This window comes from Chiloscyllium punctatum, chromosome 22 (assembly GCF_047496795.1).
Source record: "Chiloscyllium punctatum isolate Juve2018m chromosome 22, sChiPun1.3, whole genome shotgun sequence".
Lineage (NCBI taxonomy): Eukaryota > Metazoa > Chordata > Chondrichthyes > Orectolobiformes > Hemiscylliidae > Chiloscyllium > Chiloscyllium punctatum.
Window position 1 is genome coordinate 82,782,846 of NC_092760.1, and position 27,175 is coordinate 82,810,020.

The following is a 27,175-nucleotide window of genomic DNA, read 5'->3' on the forward strand; positions in this document are numbered from 1 at the left end:
TGGTCTCTGGACTGCTTTCAGTGGAAATACACACTCCTATATGAGGAGGCCAAATGTTTACACAGTGCTCTGGTACAGTCTCCGAATATCCTACCATGTTACAGCAAACGTGTTACTTGATTACTCCATTCATCTTACAATAAAGGCTGCTATTTCATTTGTCTTGCTAATATACTTGCTGAACATGCATGTCAGCATTTTCTGATTCAGGCAGAAGGACACTAGATCCTTCTGCAATGAAATATTCCGCAATGTCTTTGCACTTAAATCACATTCTGCTCAGTCCACCCTGCCACAGTGGACAACCTCATACTTTTCCACTTTATACTTCATGTGTTAATTTGTTACTCATTAACTTCATACATCTGTATCCCTTTATAGTCACCTTGATCCTCTTCAATTTATTTTCCTACTTATCTTTGTAGAATCAGCAAATTTGGCAACAATATAGCCTGCCCTTTCATCCAAGTCATTCATAACGATTGTAAATAGTTAAAGCACAGCTCTGATTCATTTGGCAATCACCAGTTAGTTTTTGTCAACCTGGAATGACCCAAGTATCACTACTTTCCCAAAACTCTATCCGTGACATCACCCTTAAGATCATAAGCTCTTATTTTGAGCAGTAACCTTTCATGTGGTACCTTATCAAATACTTTTTTGAAATTTACAACATTCCATGGTTCCTTTTCACCATCCTGCTTGTTACATCCCCATACAGCTCAAAACATTTGACAGGTTTAAGCTTCAGGGATGGCATAGTGGCTCAGTGGTTAGCACTGCTGCCTCACAGCACCAGGGTCCCAGGTTTGATTCCAGCCTTGGACAAGTGTCTGTGTGGAGTTTGCACATTCTCCCCATGTCAACATGGGTTTCTTCCAGATGCTCTGGTTTCCTCACTCAGCACAAAGATGTGCAAATTAGGGGGATTGCCCATGCTAAATTACCCATAGTCTTCAGGATGTGTAGATTAGGTGCACTAGCCATGGGAAATACAGAGTCATAGAGATGTACAGCATGGAAACAGACCCTTCGGTCCAACCTGTCCATGCCGACCAGATATCCCAACCCAATCTAGTCCCACCTGCCAGCACCCGGCCCATATCCCTCCAAACCCTTCCCATTCATATACCCATCCAAATGCCTCTTAAAAGTTGCAATTGTACCAGCCTCCACCACATCCTCTGGCAGCTCATTCCATACACGTACGACTCTCTGCATGAAAATGTTGCCCCTTACGTCTCTTATATCATTCCCCTCTCACCCTAAAACTATGCCCTCTAGTTCTGGACTCCCCGAACCCAGGGAAAAGACTTTGTCTATTTACCCTATCCAGGCCCCTCATAATTTTATAAACCTCGATAAGGTCACCACTCAGCCCTCAACCTCCGATGCTCCAGGGAAAACTGCCCCAGCCTATTCAGCCTCTTCCTTGTAAATCTTTTCTGAATCCTTTCAAGTTTCACAACATATTTCCAATAGGAAGGAGACCAAAATTGCATGCAATATTCCAACAGTGGCCTAACCAATGTCCTGTACAGCCGCAACATGACCTCCCAACTCCTGTACTCAATACTCTGACTTCACTATCCTATCTACCTGTGACTCCACTTTCAAGGAGCTATGAACCTGCATTCCAAGGTCTCTTTGTTCAGCAACACTCCCTAGGACCTTACCATTAAGTGTATAAGTCCTGCTAAGATTTACTTTCCCAAAATGCAGCACCTCACATTTATCTGAATTAAACTCCATCTGCCACTTCTCAGCCCATTGGCCCATCTGGTACAGATCCTGTTGTAACCTGAGGTAACCCTCTTCGCTGTCCACTACACCTCCAATTTTGGTGTCATCCGCAAACTTACTAACTGTACCTCTTATGCTCGCATCCAAATCATTTATGTAAATGACAAAAAGTAGAGGACCCAGAACCGATCCTTGTCGTACTCCACTGGTCACAGGCCTCCAGCCTGAAAAACAACCCTCCACCAGCACCCATTGTCTTCTACTTTTGAGCCAGTTCTGTATCCAATGCCTGGTTCTCCCTGTATTCCATGAGATCTAATCTTGCTAATCAGTCTCCCATGGGGAACCTTGTTGAACGCCTTGCTGACGTCCATATAGATCACATCTAACGTTCTGCCATCATCAATCCTCTTTGTTACTTCTTCAAAAAACTCAATCAAGTTTGAGAGACATGATTTCCCACGGAAAAAGCTGTAATTTTACATAAACAGAGTAGGGGCTTGGGTCTGAGTGGGATGCTCTTCGGAGGGGTTAGTGGGGACTTGTTGGGCCGAATGGCCTGTTTCCACACTGTGGGGATTCTATCTAACCAACACAGACAGACGTTGACATTTGGATAGTTATCCAGATCACATCTGACCAATGTGATAGGAAGTTTTACATCTCACTCATTTGGAAGACATTACAGTCAGTCATCTCTCTTATTGAAATAAAAATTCCAGTTGATTTCATTAACCGTTTCTAATATTGGCAACTGGTGTAAGAACATTCTTTATTGTTTATACATGAAAGCAAAGTGTTAATGTCAGATCTTCAGAAACAGGAGCAAGATTTTTCAGATAACTGACTGTGGTCTTGAAATTTATTTGGAAAACACTGAATTTAAAAAAGCCATGCAATAATTTGGATAACTGTAAAGTCACATTAGAAATCACCTGGGAAATATTGTTATACGTTGAGAGCCCTCAGAAATGCTTTGTGCTTCACAAGTTTATATACGGTTAAAGGTGTCTTTCATACCTTTTTTAAACTTGGTTTTTTTGACACACAGAGTTACTACTTTCATACATCATGGAAGATACTTGGATTGATTTCAAATGTGTCACATGTGGGAAAGGTATTACTCTACATCAAGTGTAAAATGTGTCTTAATTTGTGAAAATAGAATAATTCATACAAAGAAGTAAAAATGATTATAGCAAAGTGGCTCCTTTACAATACCATATTTTTGACCAGCACTTGAAATCAATTGCCCTAATTGTGATTAACAATTTAATATATTTTATTCCACTTAACAATATTTGCACCAGTTTGCATTCTGATGTAATTTCCTAGCAAGTCTCTTGAGCTTGGGATACTTTATTTTGTGGAAAACTTTGCAACTTTACCCAACGAAATACTGGAACCTTCCAAAAAAGCGCTTTCCAAATCCACATCTTTGCCATTCCTCTGATTGCACCAGAACGGAGCTGTATGATTTGTGCTTCTGGTCCTTTCACAAGACTGGCAAGCTAGCGATCGAGACGGATTCAGGAAAATACAACAGAACAATCTAAAGAAACATTTTTATGACAACCAAATTCTCAAAAGCTGACTTTCTAGTTGGGGAAACCATCACAGAAAGCGGGGCAAGAAATTCACGCCTCTCCCGAATCTGATAATGTGGCAATGCTGCAAGCATCAAAATATAGAATCTAGGAGCAGGAACAGGCCACCCAGCCTTTCCAGTCAGCTGCAATATGATCATGACCAACCATCTGACTCAGTACCCTGTTCCCGCTTTCTCCACTTGCCCTTTTATTCCTTTGCTTTAAGAACGATATCTAATTCCTTGTGAAACCATTCAATATTCTGTCCTCAACTGCCTTTTGTGGCAGAGAATACTACAGGCTCATCATTCTCTGGGTGAAGAAAGTTTTCCTCATTTCAGTCTTAAATGAATCATTACACCCTGACCTCTGGTTCTGGAACTACATGAATAGCCTCCATATCTACAACAATTAAAATGGAGAAGTCTGAACACTAAATAAACTAACTTGAACACATCAATGGTGCATTCTAATTAAACAAGGGGTCTCCTTATGTCAAAAAAAATCTATTTTATCCTCATGATGAAGCTGTCACATATTTAATGTGGAGTGAAATGATTTTTGCAAATGGCAAAAATCAATAAATGAGCCAAATGTCTGCAGTCTCAACCTCCTTGAAAATCTGGCACTGGAAAATTCTGCACTAAGACTTGCTGCTCAAAGAAATACTTCTCGGTTATATAACACATTGAGTAATGCGTTGTACTCAAGACCAATTTTGCAGGTAAATCTGCTCAATGCCTCAGCAGAAGCTGCAGAGCATCAAGTGAATATCTCTGAAAACCTAATGTTCCAAACTGAATTTCTCTGAAATAAGTAGGAAACACTTCACCTAAAATAATGCTCTTTAATTGTAGCAGATTTAATTGGAAAGAGTCTAAGTTGCATGTCCCGATAAATGCAACAACAGCAATATATACAGATCAATTTATTTCAGTGCTTTGTGAATACAGAAAAGTCTAAAGACACTGATGCTACTTTACAGGGAAATATTGTTAGCTACACACAGAAAAAAAGTGTTCTGAGTGTCATTGCATCAAAAGCAGGCTGACAAGACTGAGTGTTGCAGATTGGCAGTTCAGCTCTAAGGCATCAGAGAACATACCAATTTCCAGTTCAGTTACAGTAGAGAAGCCAAGCTGTCATATCCCTGACAGGAGATCCCACTATTCCAATCCAAAAAAAAAATGCTCTAATGATTGCTTCTTTTAATCAGCAGCCTATCTGATGCTTTTATTTTAAGACAATCTTGAACAGTTGAAATGGAATTATAAATGTTTTTCACAAAGCTCAAAGTGAGGATTTATCCGTAACAGCCATAGCACTGTATTACTTTCCCAGAGGAGGAGGGTTTTGTTCACAGAGCACTACTCATTCTGGAATCTGTAACAGTGAGCATAATTTTCAGTGCATCCACATCAACAGATGAAAAATGATGGGTTAGAGTATAACTTGATGAAAAGGCATCCACTGCGCATAAATATCTCACCAGATCTCAGAGTGTTGCTGTAATCTATTTTATCTACGTGGCACAGAGCCTGATCGATCTTTGTAAGGTATGCAGCTGTGGCCTGTACATCAGTACTAATGTCACTTAAAATGTGACTGTCACTCAGGTCCATTAACATATCACTGAGTCATATTTATTTTTAGTTCTACAATTTGCGCTCCGCCACACAGCAATTTCACAGATTGACCCTAGCTCTGAATTTACAACTATCAGCTGGAAACTTTATGTGATGGTATTAACAAATACTGCACAGCACCCACCAACCTGCTCATCACTTTGTTCTTCCAATCAGTGTAATAACATTTTTTCCTGGAAGAATAGGAAAAAAAATACTAAGGACTGGAAGATTTGGAAAGACAAAGTAGCATTCCTCACTGCCTTTTTCAAGCAACAGAAATAAGATGGCAATAGCTATGAGAATGTTATGATTGCACCAACCACATATACATGCTCAACTATATACACATGCATTATTTGCAACTAAATATTGTTTGTTATTATTTAACAGTAAAGGAGGTCATTGTGAAACATGCTCAAAAATTTAGCTATCAACTCGTTATTATACTTTATCCTGAGTAAATTCTGACCAGCTATCAAGAAAATGGACATATATTGTATATTTCACGTTTTGCAACAACTGTCTGCCTATCACAGAAGGTATTATTTATTGGAGCAGATAAACAATTCTCATGTTAACTGTGATTTTAAAATCTTGTGTCAGGCAAATGATATGTCATGAGATTCACTATAGTTCATGCTCTTATAAAGAGAGAGAGAGATGACAGGTTTGTAGGTTTAACTTGAGGGTGAAGAGGAAGGGGGCAAGCTTGAGTATTCATGGTGACATTAGCCAGTGCAGGAATTGATGTCACTCTGCAACATAAACTGGCTTTCCAGCTAACTGAGCTAACTGGAACTTTAAACATTGTGCATCATCCCTTCCTAGACATTTCTCTATCTTCCTACTCCGCAGTTACACAATAACTGATTCAACAGAGACTAAAACAAACAGTAATACAAGTACAATACCTAAAAGGCATGTGGATGTTCATTCTTTCTGCGTATTTACAAATCGTTTCCCAAGGAGCGTGGAGTTTCACAAACATTATGTCGCTATTTGTGAGGGATTGCTGAGATTGCAGACAGAAAAATAAATAAATAAGAATTAAATTGCTATCAAAAAGAATGTTATCAATACATATCCGTGTCACTTTCAGGCAAATTTCTGACCACATATGAATGAAGGATTAGTGTTACTTTCACAAATATCATGTCTGGCAAAATATCTATTTTATCTCAGCCAATCAAAAATATTACTTCACAGTTAAAGACCCATTAAATTTCTGTTACATGACTAAATCTTCAAAATTTCGAGAGACAGAATAACCAACAAATTGTGAGCAATCACATAAATTTATATTGCTTCTAAACACATTGTTCTATGAATTGGTATTGCAAGGATCAGAAATTGAGTGTTTTTTTTATATTAATAAAGTAACAAAAAAACTCTGCCACCATTTTAATTTTTCTGTAACCATTTCGAATCTGTGCCTGTGTTAAGTCTGTAATTGTGGATAGCAAATGGTCTTCACTAACGATAATAAACTTTTGAGTGAGTTAATTTATTCTCCTGTAGTTCACTGCTCAAAGGGGCTAGAATGGAGGATGGTGCTACCCAGAGTGACCAGGAGCCCACATGGAGATGCAAGCTGACCCCGCCCTGGCATCCTTCTCCTTCCACTTTTCACTGAGAGGTTGTGACCATCTTCAAGCCTCGAAATGGAGTCATGGTGGGAAAATGTCTGGGAAGCACTGAAGTAGCAGTAGCAGCAGCAGTGACAGAATGGGAATGGCATTGGGGCTACTGATCCAAAGGTGTGTTTTCATCTTCTGGAACCCAGGTTTGAATCTCGCTGTTGGAGTTTGAATTTAATTAGTTATTACAATCACCAATTTTTAGAAAAAGGATAGTGATCATAACTCTTTCGTTAATTATGATGAAGCACATCTGATTAATGAAGGACTCTAAGGAAGGAAATCTATTTTACATGTGACTACTGTCCCACGGTAGTGTGCTTGACAATTAAGAGCCCTCTGATTTGATATAACACGCCACTTAGTTCAAGGACCAGTGGGAGAGGTGAGCAACAAATGCTGGATGATCCATAGGTTTGGCTAACTGGTTTTATCAATATTCTTAACAAACTGTCATCAGGTCTGGTACTGAGGGAAAATACCTCTTCTTCTGTAACACTGAAATGGAAATTCCTCCCCTGAGGGATACAAAGGAAGCAGAAAAGAATGCAAACAAGGAATTGGGGGATAAAAGGAGCCGTGAAATGTCATAGGATTAAGGGCAATCCCAAGGCATCTTGCACATATTAGGAGCAAGTGGGCAGCTAGGGAAAGAACGGATCCACTCAAAGATAAAGGAGGGAATTTTTGAATGGAGCCAGAGAATCTGGGTGAGGTGTTTAATGATTGCCTCATATTGGTATTCACCCAGGAGAAAGATGTGAATGCTGGTAAGACTGGGTCAGGTGTGTTGATATTCAGAACAAGGAGGTGTTGGAAGTCATGAAAAACATTAAGGTAGATAGGTCCCCAGGGCCTGATGGGATATATCTCAGGACAGTGAATGAGTCAAGGAAGGTAATTGCTGGTGCCTTGACAGAGATTTTTATGATGTTTTTAGCAACAGGTGAAGTCCCAGTAAACTGGAGAATAACCAATGCTGTTACTTTGTTTAAGAATGATAATCCAGGAAAAAAAACAGCCTGTAAGCGTTGCATCAGTGATAGGGAAAATATTGAAGAAAATTCTTAGGCACAGAATTTACTCACAATTGGAAAATAATGGACTTATTAGAAATAGTCAGCATGGCTTCATGCAGCGAAGGTGCTCTCACAAATTTGATAGGTTTTTTTGAGGAAGTAATGAAGATGATTAATGAAGGTATGGCAGCGGATGTTGTCTACATTGGCTTTAATAAAGCATTTGATAAAGTCCCTTATGGTAGGTTGGTCCAGAACATTCAGTTACATGGGATCTGTGGTGAGTTGGGAAGTTGGATACAAAATTGACTTGGTTATAGAAGACAGAGGGTAGTTACAGAGGGATGTTTTTCTGACTGGAGGTCTGTGGCCAGTGTGTTCCACAAGGATTGGTACTGGAACTTCCGTTGTTTGTAATTTATAAAAATGATTTGGATGAAAATGTAGGTGATCTGATTAGGTTTGTAAATGACAAGAAAATTCATAGAATTACAGATAAAGTTAGGAAGGTTGTCAAAGGATACAGCAGGATATCGATTAATTGGAAAGTGGGGCAGAGAAATGAGAACTGGTGTTTAATCTAGACCAGTGTGAGGTGATGCATTTTGGGAAGTCAAACGTAAGAGGGAAGTATACAGTATATAGCAGATCATTTACGATCATTGATGTACAGGAGGATCTTGGGGTGCAGTTCCATAGCTCATGATTATTATCCAATCTTCATTGCGATTCTCTGTTATTAGTTGATGTGTATTCCATCCCACAGTATAGTTACTGGCAGGGGACTGTAAATAATTCCCATTAATGATTTTATTCCTTTGATAATCCTTACCTCCACCCAAACTGATTCTCTATTTTGATCCCCTGACTAAAGGGGCAACATAGTGGCTCAGGGGTTAGCACTATTGTCTCACTACGTCAGGGACTTGGGGTCAATTCCAGCTTCGGGTGACTGGCTAAGTGGAATTTGCACACTTTCCCCGGGTCTGCGTGGGTTTGCTCCGGTTTCCTCCCACATCCAAAGATGTGCAGGTTAGGGTGGATTGGCCATGTTAAATTGCTCTCAGTGTTCAGGGATGTGTTGGCTAGGTGCATTATTCAGGGGAAATGTAGAGTAATAGGACATGAGATTGGGTTTGGGGTAGGTTACTCTTCAGAGGGTCAGATGTGGACTTGTTGGGCCAAAGGGCCTGTTTCCACATTGTAGTGATTCCACAAAAGACCATTTATGACTACTGTACTGATCTCATCTTTTAGTAACAGAGCCTCCCCAACCCCTTTCCCTTGCACCCAGTCCTTCTGAAATTTTATATGTCCTAGTTGTGGTCACTTCCAACCATGTTTCTGCAATGAATATCACACCACGCCCATTGATGTGTCCAGGTGCGATTGAACATCCATGTTATGAATGATCCCGTCCATTCAGATAACAAGCCCTGTATCTTTTATCTTTGCTCCCTGTGGTTACCTCATTTGCTGCTGCACTTTTTATATTTGTATGTTCCGAAAAATAAAGTGTTCAGGGAACTCCCATGCATGAACTTGGTGTCAAAGTTCCTCAAATTGCAGACGCTTCCTGGAGATCTATATGTCATGGGTAATACTGTTTTGCACCAGCTTCCACATGTTACAATTGCAACAACAAATCACCTCCCTTGTTATCTTTATTATGTGAGATTTCAAGTGTAGAAGCATCACTAAACTGCTGTCTGTACTTACACCAAATAGGTTAATTAGTTAAGCAATAATTTTAGTGACAAGATTGTATTGTTTCCAGTTTCAGTTTAAACTACAGTGTGCATTTTAAAGAGATAGAATTTTTTTTAAAAAACTCACTAAAGAATCATCTATCCATTCAACTAACTAAAGCCTTGAGAGTCAGCAGCTTGTGGAAGCTGGAGAAAATTTGACAAAAAAAAACCACATCTTTCCCCTCTGCACTAAATTCACAAGTTATCTTTCAGGCTCCCTCCCACTCTGCCCCTACCACATTGTATTCTCTCAATCTGCGCAATAGTTATTTACTGTTTAATTTAATAGAGACTATTTAAGGTTAAATCTCGACCACCAACATTAATCTAGTCACAATACTTTGCAGCAGTGCATTAAGCAGCAGTGATGCAGTGGCTCTGTAGCTTAGAAAAAACCATACATTGATTGCAAGATGTGTCATAACGTTAACGAGGAACCAACTGAAATTGCTGAAAATAAGACTTGGTAAGAGTTGAAATAAAAACCTATGAAATCAGAACTGTATTCAAATGTTACACCCAAATCATTTTGATTGACTTAATCATTGTAGATCTACAGTATATGTAAATATTTCTAAAGGGCATTTTCACCATTGGAATCAATCTCTTCAAATAATGATCACTGACTTTTACCATTTTTGCTATGCTGAGTACAATGTTAAGGCTTTTTGAGAAATGGATTATACTAATGAAAAATTATTGTCTTGAAAATGAAAACAACAGAAATAATTATCACAAAGTAACCTGCTGTGTTAAGAAATAATTACAGATATTACAAGAGCTTCCCTGTGAAACAAAGCTCAGCATTAATCACATCCCTTACTTGTTTCATAATTAGTTACTGCTAAAGGATTTGGATCCATACTTCATGAAAAAAAAATTATTCCATAGTTATCAGGTGAAAACAAATTGTGAAGTGTGTTTCCTTCATGTTATATTATTGCAATAAATCTGCACGATACTCAAATCGACTCTTTTATTTAAAAAAGACACAAGGTCGACCATAGTGTCATTGTCGTAACATAAAGGCATTGAATTGTGCTTTTGCCTGAAATCAAAATTTCATTGAGAGTTTTGTTAGGGCTAAAGTCTCCTCACCGCAGACACTTATCTACTTCAGAAGGAACTGCACCAAAACTATCGCCTGAAAATAATACTCATTCAATCAAACGAACGAAATAATAAATATATGTAGATCCCTTACTAAATGGACTATTGTTGTCAAATATTTTCAACATTATTGGAAGATAAATTATGCTATAAACAAATATCTTCAATTAACAAGCTTCTAAAATTAGTTAAATATGTCATCTAGTTTTGTCCAAAATGACACGAGTACTTGTGGGAATATTTTAATGTCTTTTATTGATTCAGTCATGGATGTGTGCACCACTGGTTAATCCCATATTCATTGTTCGTCCCTAATTTCCCAAAGAGTCAACCATATTTTTGTGGGAGTCACATGTAGACCAGACCAGGTAGGGACAGCAGGTTTCCTTCCCTAACAGACTTCAGTGATGTGAGTAAACCGTGGTCTATATTTACTATTTGCCAGTCTCCAGCTTCTTCCAGTTCAACTGACTTGTAGCTTATTCATCAAGGGATATGTTTTATTTAAATCAGTTCTCATGATCCTGGACCTCTATCCTATGATAAATAAACTACTTATTGATACATAACCATGAGTTTATTGTATAATTATTTTTCTTCAAACTTCTTCACTTCCCAACAAAGTGGATTTTGATTGCTGTTCTACCCAAATGTCCAAGTATGATGTGGAAATCCAGATAGAGCTTGCTGCCAAACTATTTTCCCCACAGAGGCTAATCGCTAATCCTTTCCTTATCCATAGCTCATCCTTACTGCCAAGAACAGTGTGTGTGAATCCAAGACTGTGAGAGAGAGAGTGCTTGACAGAGAGAGACCATGAGAGAGACAGAGAGTGTGTGAGGGAGAGAGAGCACATGTGAGACAGAGAGACTGAACAAGATCTTGATAGAGAAAGATTGACTGCAAGAGAGAAAGAGATGCATAGCATGAGACAGTTAGAGTCTGATAGAGGAAGAGAATGAGAGAGAAAGAGAATGTGAGAGAGTGAGAGTGAGTGAGTGAGTCAGGGAGAAGCTACAGGAAAGAGAGAGCACATAAGAGAAGGATGCAAGAGAGAGAGAGAGGCAGTGAGTATGAGAGAGTGCAAGAAAGCAAACATGAGAGAAAGAGAGCATGGCTGATGAGTGCAAAAGAGAGAGAGCGCGTGTGAGAGAGAGCACATGAGAGAGAGTGTGTGAGAGATAGATAGACAGACACATAGATAGATAGATAGATAGATAGATAGATAGATAGATAGATAGATAGATAGATAGATAGATAGATAAATAGATAGATAGATAGATAATGCTAATAGAGCATTGACCAGAGACAGACAGTAGAGATCAGCTGCTCACTCCTTCAACCGGTAAAGCTAGTGAATGAGCTCCTTTTATGAAGCAACTTCACACAGATATTTAAACACAGTGACATGGGAGATTATTATAAATAACCTAATGTGAAAGCATATAGTAGCTAACCAAAATCTGAAATAAAAGCAAAACAACACTGGGATAGATCAGATCAGTAGGAATTGACCTTTCAGCTTGCAGTTCTTTTGCATCAGCACAAGGATAAATTATGATGCATGAGGTTCTAAGCAAGTGGAGAGGCAGAAAAAAGCAGGAAGAGAGAAAAAGAAATTGGAAGCTCTGTAACAGAATGGAAGGAAAAAGGGATTGAGGCAAGATGGGACACTAAGGTGCGAGAGGCCCTGAATACTCTTTCCAAATGACTTGTCCTCTTTCTATATTGCTAGACTTTCTTCTCCACTCATAAAATAACTCTCTTTGGTTCACACCTCTCTTTCCAGTTGCAGTCCTTCTGCTCGCAGGTTTCTTTCGAAAGTATTCCTCTTCTCCACCTGTATACTCGATATTTTATAGACCAAAATGTAATCAATCCGCTTCTTCCCATCTTTGAAGAAAAGACCAAATGACATCTCGGAGCATTTGTCATCCTAGGTGAAAGATATAAGGGGCAGTGTCAAATAAAACAACAGGACCCATCAGAATTAACATTCTTAAAAGGAAGTTTCAGGCATTTTTATTTCCTCTTGCTATCCCTAATAGTTTTCACTTTTCATAGGTTTCAACCACAATTCTTCATCATTAGCACAGAAAGCAATAAATCTAATGTGATCAAACCTTATTCACACCAGTGGTTCTGGTTTGGAATGCATGCCTTGGAAGTGTGGTAAATTGAGGCATTCAAGATGACTTTGGCGGATTATTGTAATAGAAACAATGTCAAAGGGGTAAGGGAAAAGGCAGGAAAGTAGCACTAATTCACAATATTCTTTGGAGAGCCAGGACCAACACAATGGCCTGTTCCCGTGCAGAATGAATGTGTAAATGGTAAAATTTGACAAGTTGAAAAATTGGACAAAAAACTAACTTTGACAACTTTGAGAAACTTATTACATTTGATTTATCTGTGTGCTGTTGCGTATATACAGTTTGACTTTTAAAAATGGTAATTGACATTGGTTCACTCTCTACTCAGACTGCTCTGAAAGAGAAAAAAAAATTCCTTTCTGACCACTACTTTAGAAATCTATGACATTCATCTGACCAAGGAGCTGCAGTAGAATGTGTGGATTTAACTGAGTCAGAGAAGTGTTAAATATTGGCTACAGCCCTTTGTTCAACCCAAGGCAAGATACTGAGAAACTCTTTAATGTGGTGAGATGCGATGATGTGGAATGCCAAAGTTGATGGTAAAAGTAGATACAACAGTAGATTTCCTCAGAGAGTAAATACTTGGAAAGGGTGCCTATGGGTCAAAAGGAGAGAGCAGGGAAGCCAAAATCATCAATTTGCTCTGTCAAACAGCTAGATGCTTCTACAATTCTATGTCCTGTCTCCTTTGGTGGTGGACGAAGTGATTAGTGATTGCATGTGGATGTGGTGCATTCAATTAGGCTGTTTTGTTCCGGATGGTGACAAGTTTGTTGAATGTTGCTGGAGCTGTACCTATCCAGGCAAGTGGGGAGTATTCCACTGCACTCCTAACTTGTGCCTTGTAGATGGTGGACAGGCTTTGGAGAGTAAAGAGATGAGTTACTCGCTGCAGTATTCCTAGCTTCTGACTATTGTGTTTATGTGGCGATTCTAGTTTCTGGTCAAAAGTAACTTCCAAGATGTTGATAGTGGGAAAGTCAGTGGTGGTAATATCACTGAATGAGAGAAAGTGAGGACTGAAGATGCTGGAGAGTCAGAGTCGAAAAGTATGGCATGGGAAAAGCACAGCAGGTCGAGCAGCATCCAAGAAGCAGGGGAGTCGACACTCCGGGCATAAGCCTTCTTCATGATTGCCTGAAACATTGACTCTCCTGCTCCTGGGATGCTGCCTGACCTTCTGTACTTTTCCAGAGCCATACTTTTCGACTCTAATATCATTGAATGTCAGGAGTTAGACCGTCTCTTATTAGAGACGGTCATAGCCTGGCATTTGTGTGGCATGAATGTTACTCGCCACCTTTCAGCCCAAGGCTAGATATTGACCAGATCTCATTGCATTTGAACATCAACTGCTTCAGTATTTGAGGAGTTGCAAATGATGCTGAGCATTGTGCAATCATCAGTGAATATCCCCACTTCTGACCCTGTGATGGAAGGCAGCAGCTGAAAATGGTTGGGCTGAGGACACTATCCTGAGGAACTCCTGCAGAGATGTCTTGGGGCTGAGATGACTGACCTCCAACAGCCGCACTCATTTTTGTCTGTGTTAGGTATGAGTCCAACAGTTTTCCCCCTGATTCCCATTGACTCCAGTTTTGCCAGGGCTCCTTGATGCCACACTCAGTCGAATGCAGCCTTGATGTCAAAGCTTATTATTTCTGATTTTCAGTGAATTCAAATTTTACCATCTGCCATGGTGTGATTCAAATCAATGTTCCCAGACAGTAGTCTGGGATTCCAGACTACTCATCCCAGTTACATGACCAATACACCAATAGATCCACCTTCTTTTGTTTAATAACTTCTAAGGAAGGAGCGAATGTTTCAAGTTAACAATGTCTCTTGATGTCAATGACATTTTGCCCAGTTCTCAAGCAATGGCCCATATACTAACAATGCCTGACTATTCAAGGGACATCTATCATTTTGGCATTGGCAATACTTCATAACCCTGATTGAATTTTGAGGAGACATCATTCATTAGAGTCAGTCAGCCAAGCAGCAAGATGTCTCTGAAGGGAGGAAAAGCATTGAGATAGCTCCAGAAGAAGTCAACAGCAGTGGAGTTGTGAGTAAGAAATGCTTCTGTTGAAATCACGAAGATAAAAATCAGATGTCTTTTATAACTTGACAAGTGATCTATTCTTTCAGATTACTACCCAGGCAGCAAAATGAAAAAATTATCTCAATTTTCCTTCCTAAGTTTTAAAATGCCATCAACACACTAAATATAGACTGGGGCAGCATGGTGGCTGAGTGGCTAGCATTGATGCCTTACAGTACAAAGGATCTGGGTTCAATTCCAGCCTCGGGTGACTGTCTTTGTGGAGGTTACATGTTCTGCATGCGTCTGTGTGGGTCCCCTCCAGGTGCACAGGTTTCTTCTTCCATTGCATGGATGTGCAGGCTAGGTGGACTAGCCATGGGAAATATGGGGTTACAGGAATGGGGTAGGTCTGGGTGGGAGGCTGTTTGAAGGGTCAGTGTGGACTTGATGTCCAGCTTCCATGCTGTTGGGATTCTATGGAATGAGCAGAGTTATGATCCCTAGAGGTCTCCCCAAAATGCACTGTATTAAACGGCAGAAAAATTATACCCCTTGTTCTTCATCCTGAGTTTCCGATGACTGACGATTTAATGTGTTTTGAATGAGGAAATCATGATCACTCCGAGAATCATACGTTTTTTGCTCAGACTCTATAGTGTTCCATTCCTTCACTTCATCTGCAAAAGACCAGATAGAGCTTACAGTTGGATATTTGTCAAGATATTGTCAATAGATTTATCAACTCGAACCCTATCCTACAGAAGCTGATTGTAACTCTCCAGGGTTTGCTACACACAGTTGCAAAATTCAAAAATGTTCACAGTGCTACTCATTATGGATTCGCACGACAGTTGTTCTCATTAAGCACAGTGTGGAATACACAAATATTTATCATATGTCATAAAGCAATCTAATAAATCTATTCAAAGATTTCACTGTCAAAAAATGTTTATCATATTAAATTTGCATTCAGTTACATGTTTGATCAGGACGAAAGAATAGCATTCTGTAACTTAGTCAATTTAGTTTAAATGCAAGTTCTCATATTCAGCTGCTACTGAACACAGTCTACAGGGACACAGTATCCATCTTGGAATGTTAAATAGAGTCACTCATGACCAGTGGAGAAGACGATAGTGTTCTTTATTAGTGAGTCCATGTGGGATACTTTCCTGGTCTGAATATTTTTCAAGTGTTCTGACAGAATACCGAAAATACATTCTGAGAAAGTTATCAGATCTGGTGCCTGAGAACAAACCTCAAAATGTGCTGTTTCTAGGGTGCTAGAAAAAAGGTAAAGTTCCCACAGTCACAGAAGACCAAAGGCCTGCTCTGTCATGAGAAAGGAACAACTGGTGGTAGTTTAACCTGAAGGTCATCACGCCTCAGGCCAGGGGAGAGAGGTTGAGGAGGAGAGTCCTTCATGGTAGCCTCAGCCAGTGTGGGAAATAAGCATGATATCAACTGAACTTATGTTGAAATATAACCCATCACTGCAGGGCAGGTTGTGGGTCAGTTGATACATGTCCCAGTGGCCGAAAACCATGTCACACCCCAGAACTTGAGCACAAAATTCAAGCCTGATCCCTGACTGCAGGACACAGGGATTCAGCATCATTAGAGTTGAAATGAAATAATTAACCAAAGCCCTATTCGTCTTTGTGGGTTAATGTAGAAGTCCTCCCTCAAAAAAGAATAGGGAATTTATTCACCGTATTTAATCCTTGGTCAGGCAACATCACAAAAAAAAATAAAATTAATTAGTCACTGTCACATTAACTAGATTAACTAGCTACTGTCACATTGACTAGATTAACTAAGTCACTGCCTCATTGCTGTTGTGTTCCCTACATTACAACCTTCATACTTCGCAAGTTTAATTGATTGTTAAGCACTTTGGAGTATAGTTATGAAGGACATTATAGAATTTCAAGTTTACTTAAAATAATTAATTCACTAATTTACCATTGGTCCAGGAAGATCTCACATATTTCACGCTAATATTTAAATGATTCCAGAATCCGACTTCACAAGGGGTAGCATGGTGGCTCAGTGGTTAGCACTGCTGCCTCACAGCGCCAGGGGGCTGAGCTCAGTTCCAGCCTCGAGCGAATGTCTGTGTGGAGTTTGCACATTTGCCCTGTGTCTATAAGGGTGTGCTCCTATTTCCTCCCACAATCCAAAGATGTGCAGGTCAGGTGAATTGGCCATGCAAAATTGCCCAAGTGTTAGGTGCGTTAGTCAGGGGTAAATATTAGGGAGGGGGGTGGATTGGTGTGGACTTGTTGAGCCAAATAGCCTGCTTCCATACTGTAGGGAATCTAATCTAACATGAAGGAATTAAAACAACAGATCCTTTCTAGCTTGCGTTTAGTGTTTAGACTTACACAAAGTCTGCCTTTTAAGCCTGCATCTTCTTTCTAATCCCTATCTTGAATTTCTCTTTTCATGGATTTCATTTTGTACAGATTTCTCTAACATTTCTTGCATGAGCCTTATTGCATTTTTGGGTTTAATGTTTCACAATCCAGCTTAAAGTCACCCGCGTGTTTCCATGTGTTACCATGCCGTTTCTGAAGCTAAATTACAAGCGTCGATCACAACCAAAACTGCGATGACATTCATGTAACATGATGCTGTAATTAATCACATGACATCTGTCGGAAACAAGGCACCAATCATGGAACATGTGAAGAGAGAGATCCTAAATAGTACATGAGAGAGCTGTATTGGATAACTTATTTACAGATTCAAGTAAAGAAGTGTCACAGAACACTTACAAAAGCCTTACTTAATAATGAGGAGCAGGTGACTTGGGGGAAGGTGTATGCACAGACATTCAAGCCCAGAGATATTTAACTAGAGACTAAAAAATTGTAGATGCTGGAATCCAAAACAGACAGACAGGAGGCTGGAAGAATACAGCAAGCCAGGAAGCATCAGGGAGGTGGAGAAGTTGACGTTTCAGGTGTAACTTTTCTTCAGGGAACAGCAATACCTCAAAGAGCAGGTAACAACATTGGCTTAAAGTTCCAAGATAAAACATGGCGGCAGTGAGAAAACCGAAACAGAACCAGGGTCTGATGTTACAGCAGATTCCAAGGGTCACAGCTCGAAAGGGAAGGTTCCAAAAGGCAGGCAGTGGTAGTTGAGACATGAGGTCTACATGGACAGTCAGTGAGATGTGTTGGTTTATATGGACCATTGGAGTAATCTTGAAGACAATGAAATTGCCGCTGTCAAATAGATGCAATATATTGAAGATTAACAGAAAAAAATGCTGGGAATGGAGAAGACTCAGAGGCAGAAAGACACCTTGGAAAACTTCAATTACAGCGTTAGAGGCTGGGAAGATGATAAAGGACAAGAAAGTAAATCCTTGCAAGACTTTGAAGCTTAGCCACAAGAGAAACATATCCTGGAGGATAGAAACAGAATTGGAACATGCTATGTAAGAAGGGGAAAAAACATATCAGCCATCCTGGGCCATTAAGTTGCTATAATCCATAGGGGTGACAGCTCCATTGCCATTACCTCAGCCATGAGATAACACAGAAGACCCATCATAAGATGGGAAGTAGGAGCTCTGGAAGTGGTAACAGCTCACAATATTCTAGTAAGACAAAGCAGGGAAGAAAGTACGAAGGAGCATGATGCATTGATTAAAACAGACAATGCATACTTCTTTCACCCCAAAAGAATTTTAGAGATAAAATGGGTGAGAATTATTCATCAATACCTGCGTTTAGGAGAATTAACTGAAGTCATTTTACCAGATTTATATTATCGAGTAGGATATTGCATGTACAGACCTTTGCAGGATGAATATGGTAGTTGATGTGCGAGATAAGAAATGAGCAACTATCGTTAATCCAAGGAGGTTGTATCACTAGAACAATCCAACAAATCCACTATACAGGTAAAAATCATGGTCATAATAAGTGAGTGCTGATAGATTGAGAATTCTTCTGATGAGCATATGATGTTAGAAAGCCATAGGAGATGGTCAGTATCAACAGCCATATTTGGTTTGACCGCAAAACAGAACTAGAAGTCCAGCAGGAAGTGCTAAGCATTATACGTGTCCAATTTAGGGAATTTCATTAATTAACAGCTCCTTCGAGACCCCAAAAATGATAACATTCCTGCAAAACGACATAGAGTCACAGAGATGTACAGCACAGAAACAGATCCTTTGGTCCAACTCGTCCATAATTTTGAGAAAAATGCAAATTACACAAGGAGAAAGCTCAATAAAATTAAATTCAATTTAGACAGACAGGCTGCCATCGTTAAAATCTGAGAGAATCAGACCAACAGAAATAAAGCTCCAAGGTCCAGGAGGCATAGATTGTGGGATACATTACCACCAATAGTCTTAGAGGAAAAAGCATCACTGAAATATTACAAATACTGAGGAATGAGAATATCTCATCTTGAGCATACAAGTGTTCACTTCGGATGCTTAGAGAAAATAGATAGAATATTTCAGAATGAAGACAAGAAGGAATAAAGCAGCAAGAATTTAGAAAACTATTCAAAGCTTCAGGCAAATTGAAGCAGGATATTCTGCAAGAAGATGCTAAATTGATCTACTTCTACTCTCCCAGAAAAGTTCCTCATCCTTTGAAAGGAAAAGTAAGACCTCAGTTAGAAAACTTGGATGAAAGCAAGGTGATATCTTCAGTGACAGAACTGACACAGTGCTGCTCAGGGCTAGCAACAGTTCCTAAGATAATTGGAGAACCAAGACAGTGTGTGGATCTCACTCAGTCAAAGGAGTAAGAAAGGGAGTCCAGCTTACTTTGCTGATGATGGTGGGACAAAATTGAGAGCAACCTGGTTTTTAACAACACTGTGCATTCAACATTTCTGACTACATTAATCACACTACTTGGGTGATATTACTTCAGCCATCTACCACTCGGGATCTCCTCCGCATCAGAAATGTTCAATATCTTAGAATCCTGGAAGGGAGACCAGGAACCATTTTCCACATGGATGGCATCCTACAGCATGACAAGTGAAGATGAAACACAACCAAACATTCAGGTATATGATAATGACATAACAAAATACAGGCCTTATGCTGAATGAGAACTGTTCATACTTCTCTTAGACACAACCTCCAAGGTGGATCAAAAGAAGACGTGAATGATCAATGAATTTCAAGCATGCAGTACATAGAAGATATCCAGAGGTTCTTCGGCATAGTGAATCAAGTGGGAATTTTTTCCCTAACTTTGCCAGTCTCACTTAATCCATTATTGAGCTTTCAAAACAAGGCCAGCAACAGTACTGGAGTCAAGAACATACTGCTGCTCTTGAAAAGATAAAGGAGATGTGACTTTACTGTTGCTTTAGCACATTACAGTCCAGACTTAATTCCTACACTACCATAGGACTAGAATAATCCTTATTCAAGCATAAGTCAATGGAATATGAAAATTTAATTTATTTTACAGAAAGAATTTTGATGGTGACTAACAGAAGTATACAGCCAAAAAGAAGGAAGCATTAACAGTGAAAGGTTTGACTCATTGACTCATTTTGGGTTGACATGGACACTGAAGCTTTGGTAATATTATTGGGTTGGAAAAACATTTCAGCCATGTCTCCACACATGTAATAATTCAGGCTTGGGCTGGTGAGGTATGACAGCATAATCAAATTCCATTCAAAGTGCGAGTAATGGGAGATACATGCACGAGAAACAGTGAAGCGAGCAGAAAAAGAGCAACTTATTTTTGTAAAAGTAACATCTTATTCTATAGCTGTAATCAACATTTTACCAGATAAGGAGAGACATTGAGGAGAAATGCAATGTAGATGCACAAGTATCTCAAAATCTGATACAGACTTCACAAAGGTTAGTAAACTCTTTCCCAAAGGTGGTGTGTGCGTGGTTGTTGTGCTGAGTATCCATGGATGCATTGTGGGTGGGTGAGTGGAGGGAAGGTCAAAATATATTCCAGCAGACCACTTGTTGAAATGGCACCATAAGCAAAAGACAATACTGGACAACAGTGGAAGATTTATTGCTCATACCAAAGTTGATGTGAAGAGAAATCCTACTGAAACTCCACGGGGAACATCCAGTTTCCACCAAGTACAGGGAAAGAGCATGACAATCCGTGTGGTGGTCAGACTTTTCAAAGGACATATAGAACTACATTTCAAAGTGCTACATGTGGGCCATACACAACCAAGTGCCAAGTACAAAGTCAACGATTTCATCCACATTCCCAACAATATTATTGGAGAGATTAGCAATGGGTTGAACTGATTTCAGAGGGAAGTTGTATTGCAGGCCAACTATTATTCAGGATGGATTGAGGAGGCATGACTTCATTTAGACAAAGTAGATGCAGTGAAGAGGGCACTGAAAAAGGAGGTACACGGTTTTCCAGAGGAATTACCAGAGGACATTAGACCTTAGTTCATGAACAAGGATTTGAGGAAGTTTATTCTGGAGGTGGACATTGAGCATATGACATGCTCCCCATCCTCAGTCAAACAGAGAGGGAACAGCAGGCAAGATATTGAAGTTATAAGAATCCAGACTAGGAATGGGCTTGACTCAGTAACAGACCAACATCATTGCATCATGGGTACCTGCCAATGGAATTATTAATGTATGGATGATTAAAATGGATCACCAGTTCTACAACAATTTTAAACCAAATATAAACTCAAGATCACAAGAAGATAAAACAGCCCCAGCAAAAAGCAGCAGAGGTGATGCAATCCGACACACAAGACAAAATCTCAGTCAACTGTAAAACAAGGCCAGGAAGTCTGATGAAGGGACATGACGACAGAAGCTTTGTTCATCAGGGAACCAGATTATCTGAGGTTTTATATTGCCGGAGCATTTCAGATGGGACAGGAAGGCATTGTATTTACTTGAGTCACGAAGTGAGACCAAGTGCAATTATCAAAAGATACGACACAACTGTACCAAGAACACATTCTCCAAAATACAGGAACGTTACAACTATTCTAGACATTGGAAAACACCATCATCCTCAGGATGACCTCAAATGAACCAGGTCAAGATATCTAGGCAGAGTTCCAGCTTATCTCAACCTGTTAAACTGAGACATTGAAGGAAGGCAAAAATTGTGACAATGATTGTAACAATGTAATATCAAAGATTACAAAGATGATGTAAGTAGGTGCAAGTGAGCTATTGGAATAATGGAGTCCAAGCAAAGAGAACCTTGGGGCGAGGGGGGGTGAGGCGAGGGGAGGGTAGACAAGTTCTTTAACATGATATATCAAGCATGATGATTAAATGATGACATGACTCCAGCATCAGTAGAAAAGAAAAGATTAGTCTTGATTGAGCCTGTAGGCAGAGAGCTGTATTTGAGAAACTACTATATACAGATATCAATAAAGGAGCTTTACATTACATGAGGAATTGAAGGAGCTTACTTAGCAGCAAGAAAATAACAGCCTCAGAGAGAATATACCCACAGTCTGAGACAGCCAGGACCAGTTCCCAGTCAGCTAGTGCTGGTTTAAAGCAGCAGTATCAGTAATAATGTCAGCAATGCTGCATTTATTTTCCAATGAACCTGGCACAACATTTCATTGTTCATCTCACTCCTTTATTGGAGGCAAGAGATTTAGAATTGGCAGTTGAATGGTCTTCTCAGAGAAATTATAGATCGCTGATTTAACACCTTTTATTACAAACAGGCACAAAGCATTGAAACAATGAATACCTAGGCAGGTAACACAGTCATTGAGACGTCCTTGCGATGAAATATTGGAATGGCACTGTTGACAGGAATATCCCAGCACGCACTCATCTGGGACTGGGTCTGAAACTATGTCTGCAAAGAGAAGGCACAAAAAAAAACAATTTGTGAGGTCAACTTTAAATATGCAAGCAAATAATTTCACAAACGTATGCATGAAATAGGTGAGGAATGTTTAGCCAGTGACACTGTTTAGTACAATTTGCAACTTGTACAGAGTTCTTAACGTTGGAAAGATCACAAGGTGCTGCAAAAGGAGTATTACAATCCAAAATATGACACTGAATCTCATAAGATCTTACTATTGTGGGCTACTATAATCTTAGCGAGATAGATAGGTTTTCAGGAGCATCCTCAATAAAAACAAAGGTAGCAAGATTTAAGGAGGGAATACCAGAGGTAAGGGCCTTCTGCAGGACACTGAGTTTAGGATCAGGAATAGACTATTTGGTTCAACGAACTTACTTCACCGTGAAGGTTACAGCTGATGTGGTTTTGGTATCAACTCCACTTTCTGCCAGCACCCCTAACTTTTGACTCTATCATCTGTCAGATATTCATTTTAGTGCCAAACTTTCACTGACAGCTTTTACCAATAAATTATAACATTATATCTGCTTTCCAAATCACTTGCTGTACCTACATGCTAACCTCATGGAATTGACTTCTGATAAATACCAGACTTGAAATGGTAACTCTTTCTCTCTACCGAGGTGTTGCCAGACCTGCTGAGTTTCTCCAGCATTATGTGTTTTTGCTTGTGATTCTTATACTCAGATCCCTCCACACCATCGAGTTTTACAGTCTCCTTCTATTTAAATACATGTTGCTCTGTTATAATGCACGTTTCATCAGCGTGAATTGGCTATAACACGATTGATGAATTGTCAACGCTGTTTGGATAACACAAACTTCCTACTGAACAGTTTATTCCTGATGAAGGGCTTTTGCCTGAAACATCGATTTCGAAGCTACTTGGATGCTGCCTGAACTGCTGTGCTCTTCCAGCACCACTAATCCAGAATCTGGTTTCCAGCATCTGCAGTCATTGTTTTTACCTCTTCCTACTGAACAGGTATAGTGATTTTCTATTTGTGATCTCATACAGTGCAATTTCCTATTGTGGTTTTCTATAGTGTAAATTTCTACAGCACAGGGTTGACAAGGAACATAACTGTTACATTATCACAGAATGACCTGCATTGCACTTTTCCACACTTGGTGCCAATATCTACTCTCACAAATACAACCGTCTGTGATGTTGCAGGGAGATTCACCAATCCTACTTGCTGGTATGTTTTTACACACCTCTGGAGCAGGTGAGACTTGAACCTGGGCTATCTGAAACACAGTCCTTTAAATCCCAACGTCTGAAAAAGCTCATGATGTCAGTTACCCTTTCATGAGCTTTCAGACCGCTGCTCCTTCATCAGGTGGCTGTGCACCTGGTGAAGGAGCAGTGCTCCGAAAGCTAGTGCTTCCAAATAAACCTGCTGGACTATAACCTGGTGCTGTGTGATTTTTAACTTTGTACACCCCAGTCCAACATTGGCACCTCCAAATCATTTTCAATTACTAACTGTCTTATACAATGTAGACAAGTTTGAATTTGCCCACATTATCCTCCATTTGCCAAATTTAGAAGCATTAATCTAGAATTAAGACTCTAATGATGACTATGAAACCATTGTCAATTGTTGGAAAAGAACTCCTCTGGTTCACAAATGTCCTTTAGGGAAGGAATCTGCCATCCTTACCTGGTCTGCCCTACATGTGACTCCAGATCCACAGCAATGTGGCTGACTCTGAACTAACCTCTGGACAATCAGGGAAGAGCAACAAATGCTGGCCTGACCAGTGATGCTCTTATCCCATAAATTAATTAATTCACTGTCTATCCTATCTAAACCTCTGATCATCTTGTATGTCTCTCTCAAATCCCTCCTTAGCCTTCTTCTGTCCAATGAGAACAGACCCAAGTCTCTCAGCCTTTCCTCATAAGACATTCCCTCCAGACCAGGCAACATCCTGGTAAAGCTCCTCTGCACCTTTTCCAATGCTTCCACATCCTTCCTGTAATGGGGCAACCAGAACTGTATACAATATTCCAAGTGTGGCCACATTTTGTATAGTTGCAGCATGATGTTGCACCCTCTACCAATGAACCTAACACACTGTATGCCTTCTTAACAGCACTATCCACCTGGGTGGCAACTTTCAGGGATCTATGCACATGGACTCCAAGATTTCTCTGCACATCCACACTACCAAGAATCTTTCCATTGACCCAGTACTCTGCTTTCCTGTTATTCTTCCCAAAGTGCATCACCTCACATTTAGCTGCATTGAACTCCATTTGCCACATCTCAGCCCAATTCTGCAGTTTATCCAAGTCCCCCTGCAACCTGTAACATTCTTCCAAACTGTCCATTACTCCACCGACTTTAGTGTCATCTGCAAATTTACTAATCCATCCACTTACGCCTGCATCCAAGTCATTTATAAAAGTGACAAACAGCAGTGGTCCAAAAACAGATCGCTGTGGCACACCACTAGTAACTGGACTCCAGGCTGAATATTTTCCATTAACCACCACTTGCTGCCTTCTTTCAGAAAGCCAGTTTCTAATCCAAACTGCTAAATCACCCTCAATTCCATGCCTCAGCATTTTCTCCATCAGCCTACCATGTGGAACCTTATCAAAGGCTTTACTGAAGCCCATGTATACCACATCAACTGCCCTCCCCTCATCTACATGCTTGGTCACCTTCTCAAAAAACTCAATGAGGTTTGTGAGACACAATCTGCCCTTGACAAAACAATGTTGACTATCTGAAATCAAATTGTTACTTGCTAGATGACTATAAATTTTATCTCTTATAATCCTTTCCAAAACCTTTCCTTCAACAGAAGTAAGACTCACTGGTCTATAATTACCTGGGTCATCTCTGCTGCCCTTCTTGAACAAGGGCACAACATTTGCAATCCTCCAGTCCACAGGTATTAAACCTGTAGACAATGATGACTCAAATATCAAAGCCAAAGGCTCTGCTATCTCCTCCCTAGCTTCCCAGAGAATCCTCAGATAAATCCCATTCGGACCAGGGGACTTGTCTACTTTCACTCCTTCTAGAATTGATAACACCTGTTCATAACTAACCTCGATCCTTTCTAGTCTAATATCTTTGTTTTTGATTTCCAGCATGAGCAGTTCTTTGGTTTTTATATTTCAGCCTGGAAATAGAGAAAGGTGGGTAAGGTATTAGGTGCATCATTTCTTTCAAGGAGACAGAATAAGGATCATTGTGGGGTTTTGTTTGGCCTCCTATGTTCTAAGGTGCGATAATTCCATGAAAATACAAAACATCAAAAATAATTTAATAAGTTCTATTAAAAAAAAGAAATCCTGTGGAAGCAAGAGCTATATTTAGAGAATAGTTTCTCTTGAGGAAATGTCTAATGAGTAGTTGTAAAATTTACAATGCTCGAGACAACTCGACAGGCACAGGGTAAATCCTGTGTAACCTGATTAACGATTCCATTTCTTTATGGGTTTTGTTACAGTCCAAGCTGGTACTGAATTATTTACACTGACATAGAACTTAATGGAAGGGAAACAATTTGAACTGGAATTGTAATATTTTTGGGGCAAATTAGTTCTCCACATCAATACATATACATACTTTCCCTCATCCATTGATGTTATTAATTTCAAATAAAAGTAATCTGCAGAATATATCGCAAATTGTTGGCTCTCATCTTGTCAGCAAAACTAGGTAATATAGGCAATAAATTCTGCCTTCCTACAGTCACAAACATCTCAAAAATTGTACCTCGCATGAAGGAAGATGTCTGTGCCTGGGGGAGGTCAGCCTTTTCAGCTCCAAAACATCCCCACAGGAGTGCCTTAGGTCAACTGTTGTGTTAATCTGTCCTGCCGCATTCAAGGCATTTTCTAATCAATGTGTTGAGATGTTATTACACATCAGTAGTGCAGAAGCAATGTGAACCTGTATTCTTAAGATAGACGTCAGGACATTATCATTGTGACAAACACCCTTTTTCCTCAAGGTAGTATCTTCGACCTAACAATCTTCAGCCGTTTCATCAATAAGCTTCTCTCCATATAAAGGTCAGAAGTGCGGATGTTCACTGGTAAAATGTTCAGCACCACTCACCCTTGAATCTGAAGGAATCCATTTACAAATGAACCAGGAACTGGACAACATTTAGGCTTACATTGACAAGAGATAAACAATATTTGAGCCACACAAATGCCAGGCAATGGCCATCTCCAACACAAGAGAATCTAACCATCATCCTTTTGTATTCAACAATATTACCATTGCTTAATCTTCTGCTACCAACATCCTGGTGGTTACCATTGACAAAGGACTGAACTGGGCTAGCTGAGTATATATTACAAGAGCAGATCACAGACTAGGGATCCTGCAGCGAGTAACTCACCTCCTGATTATCCAAAGCCTGTCCATTCTTAACAAGGCCCAAGGCAGATGTATGATGGAGTATCGCCCACCCCCTTGCCTGGATGGGTGCATCTCCAAAAACACTCAAGAAGCTTTATACCATCCAGGTCAATGCAATCCAATTGACTGGCACAGAGTCATACATTTAAACTCTCCACACCAATACTCAGTAGCAGCAGTGTGTACTATCTACAAGAAGCATTGCAGAAACTCACCAGGGGTCACTCAGTAACCAT

General features: G+C 39.8%; 1 protein-coding gene across 5 annotated transcripts in view; it reads right to left on the reverse strand.

Annotated features, from left to right (window-relative positions):
* Positions 1-27,175, reverse strand: part of ano3 (anoctamin 3) — a 573,601-nt gene that overhangs the window by 176,196 nt on the left and 370,230 nt on the right. For 4 of the 5 annotated variants that reach the window (XM_072592727.1, XM_072592730.1, XM_072592729.1 and 1 more), the window contains 5 exons: positions 22,417-22,527; positions 15,233-15,360; positions 12,255-12,413; positions 5,872-5,972; positions 5,107-5,151 (listed from right to left, as the gene is read on the reverse strand). In XM_072592727.1, the coding sequence (XP_072448828.1) occupies positions 5,107-5,151; positions 5,872-5,972; positions 12,255-12,413; positions 15,233-15,360; positions 22,417-22,527 (544 nt within the window). The remainder of the gene's footprint in view (positions 1-5,106; positions 5,152-5,871; positions 5,973-12,254; positions 12,414-15,232; positions 15,361-22,416; positions 22,528-27,175) is intronic. The other variant, XM_072592732.1, reaches the window with a different exon arrangement.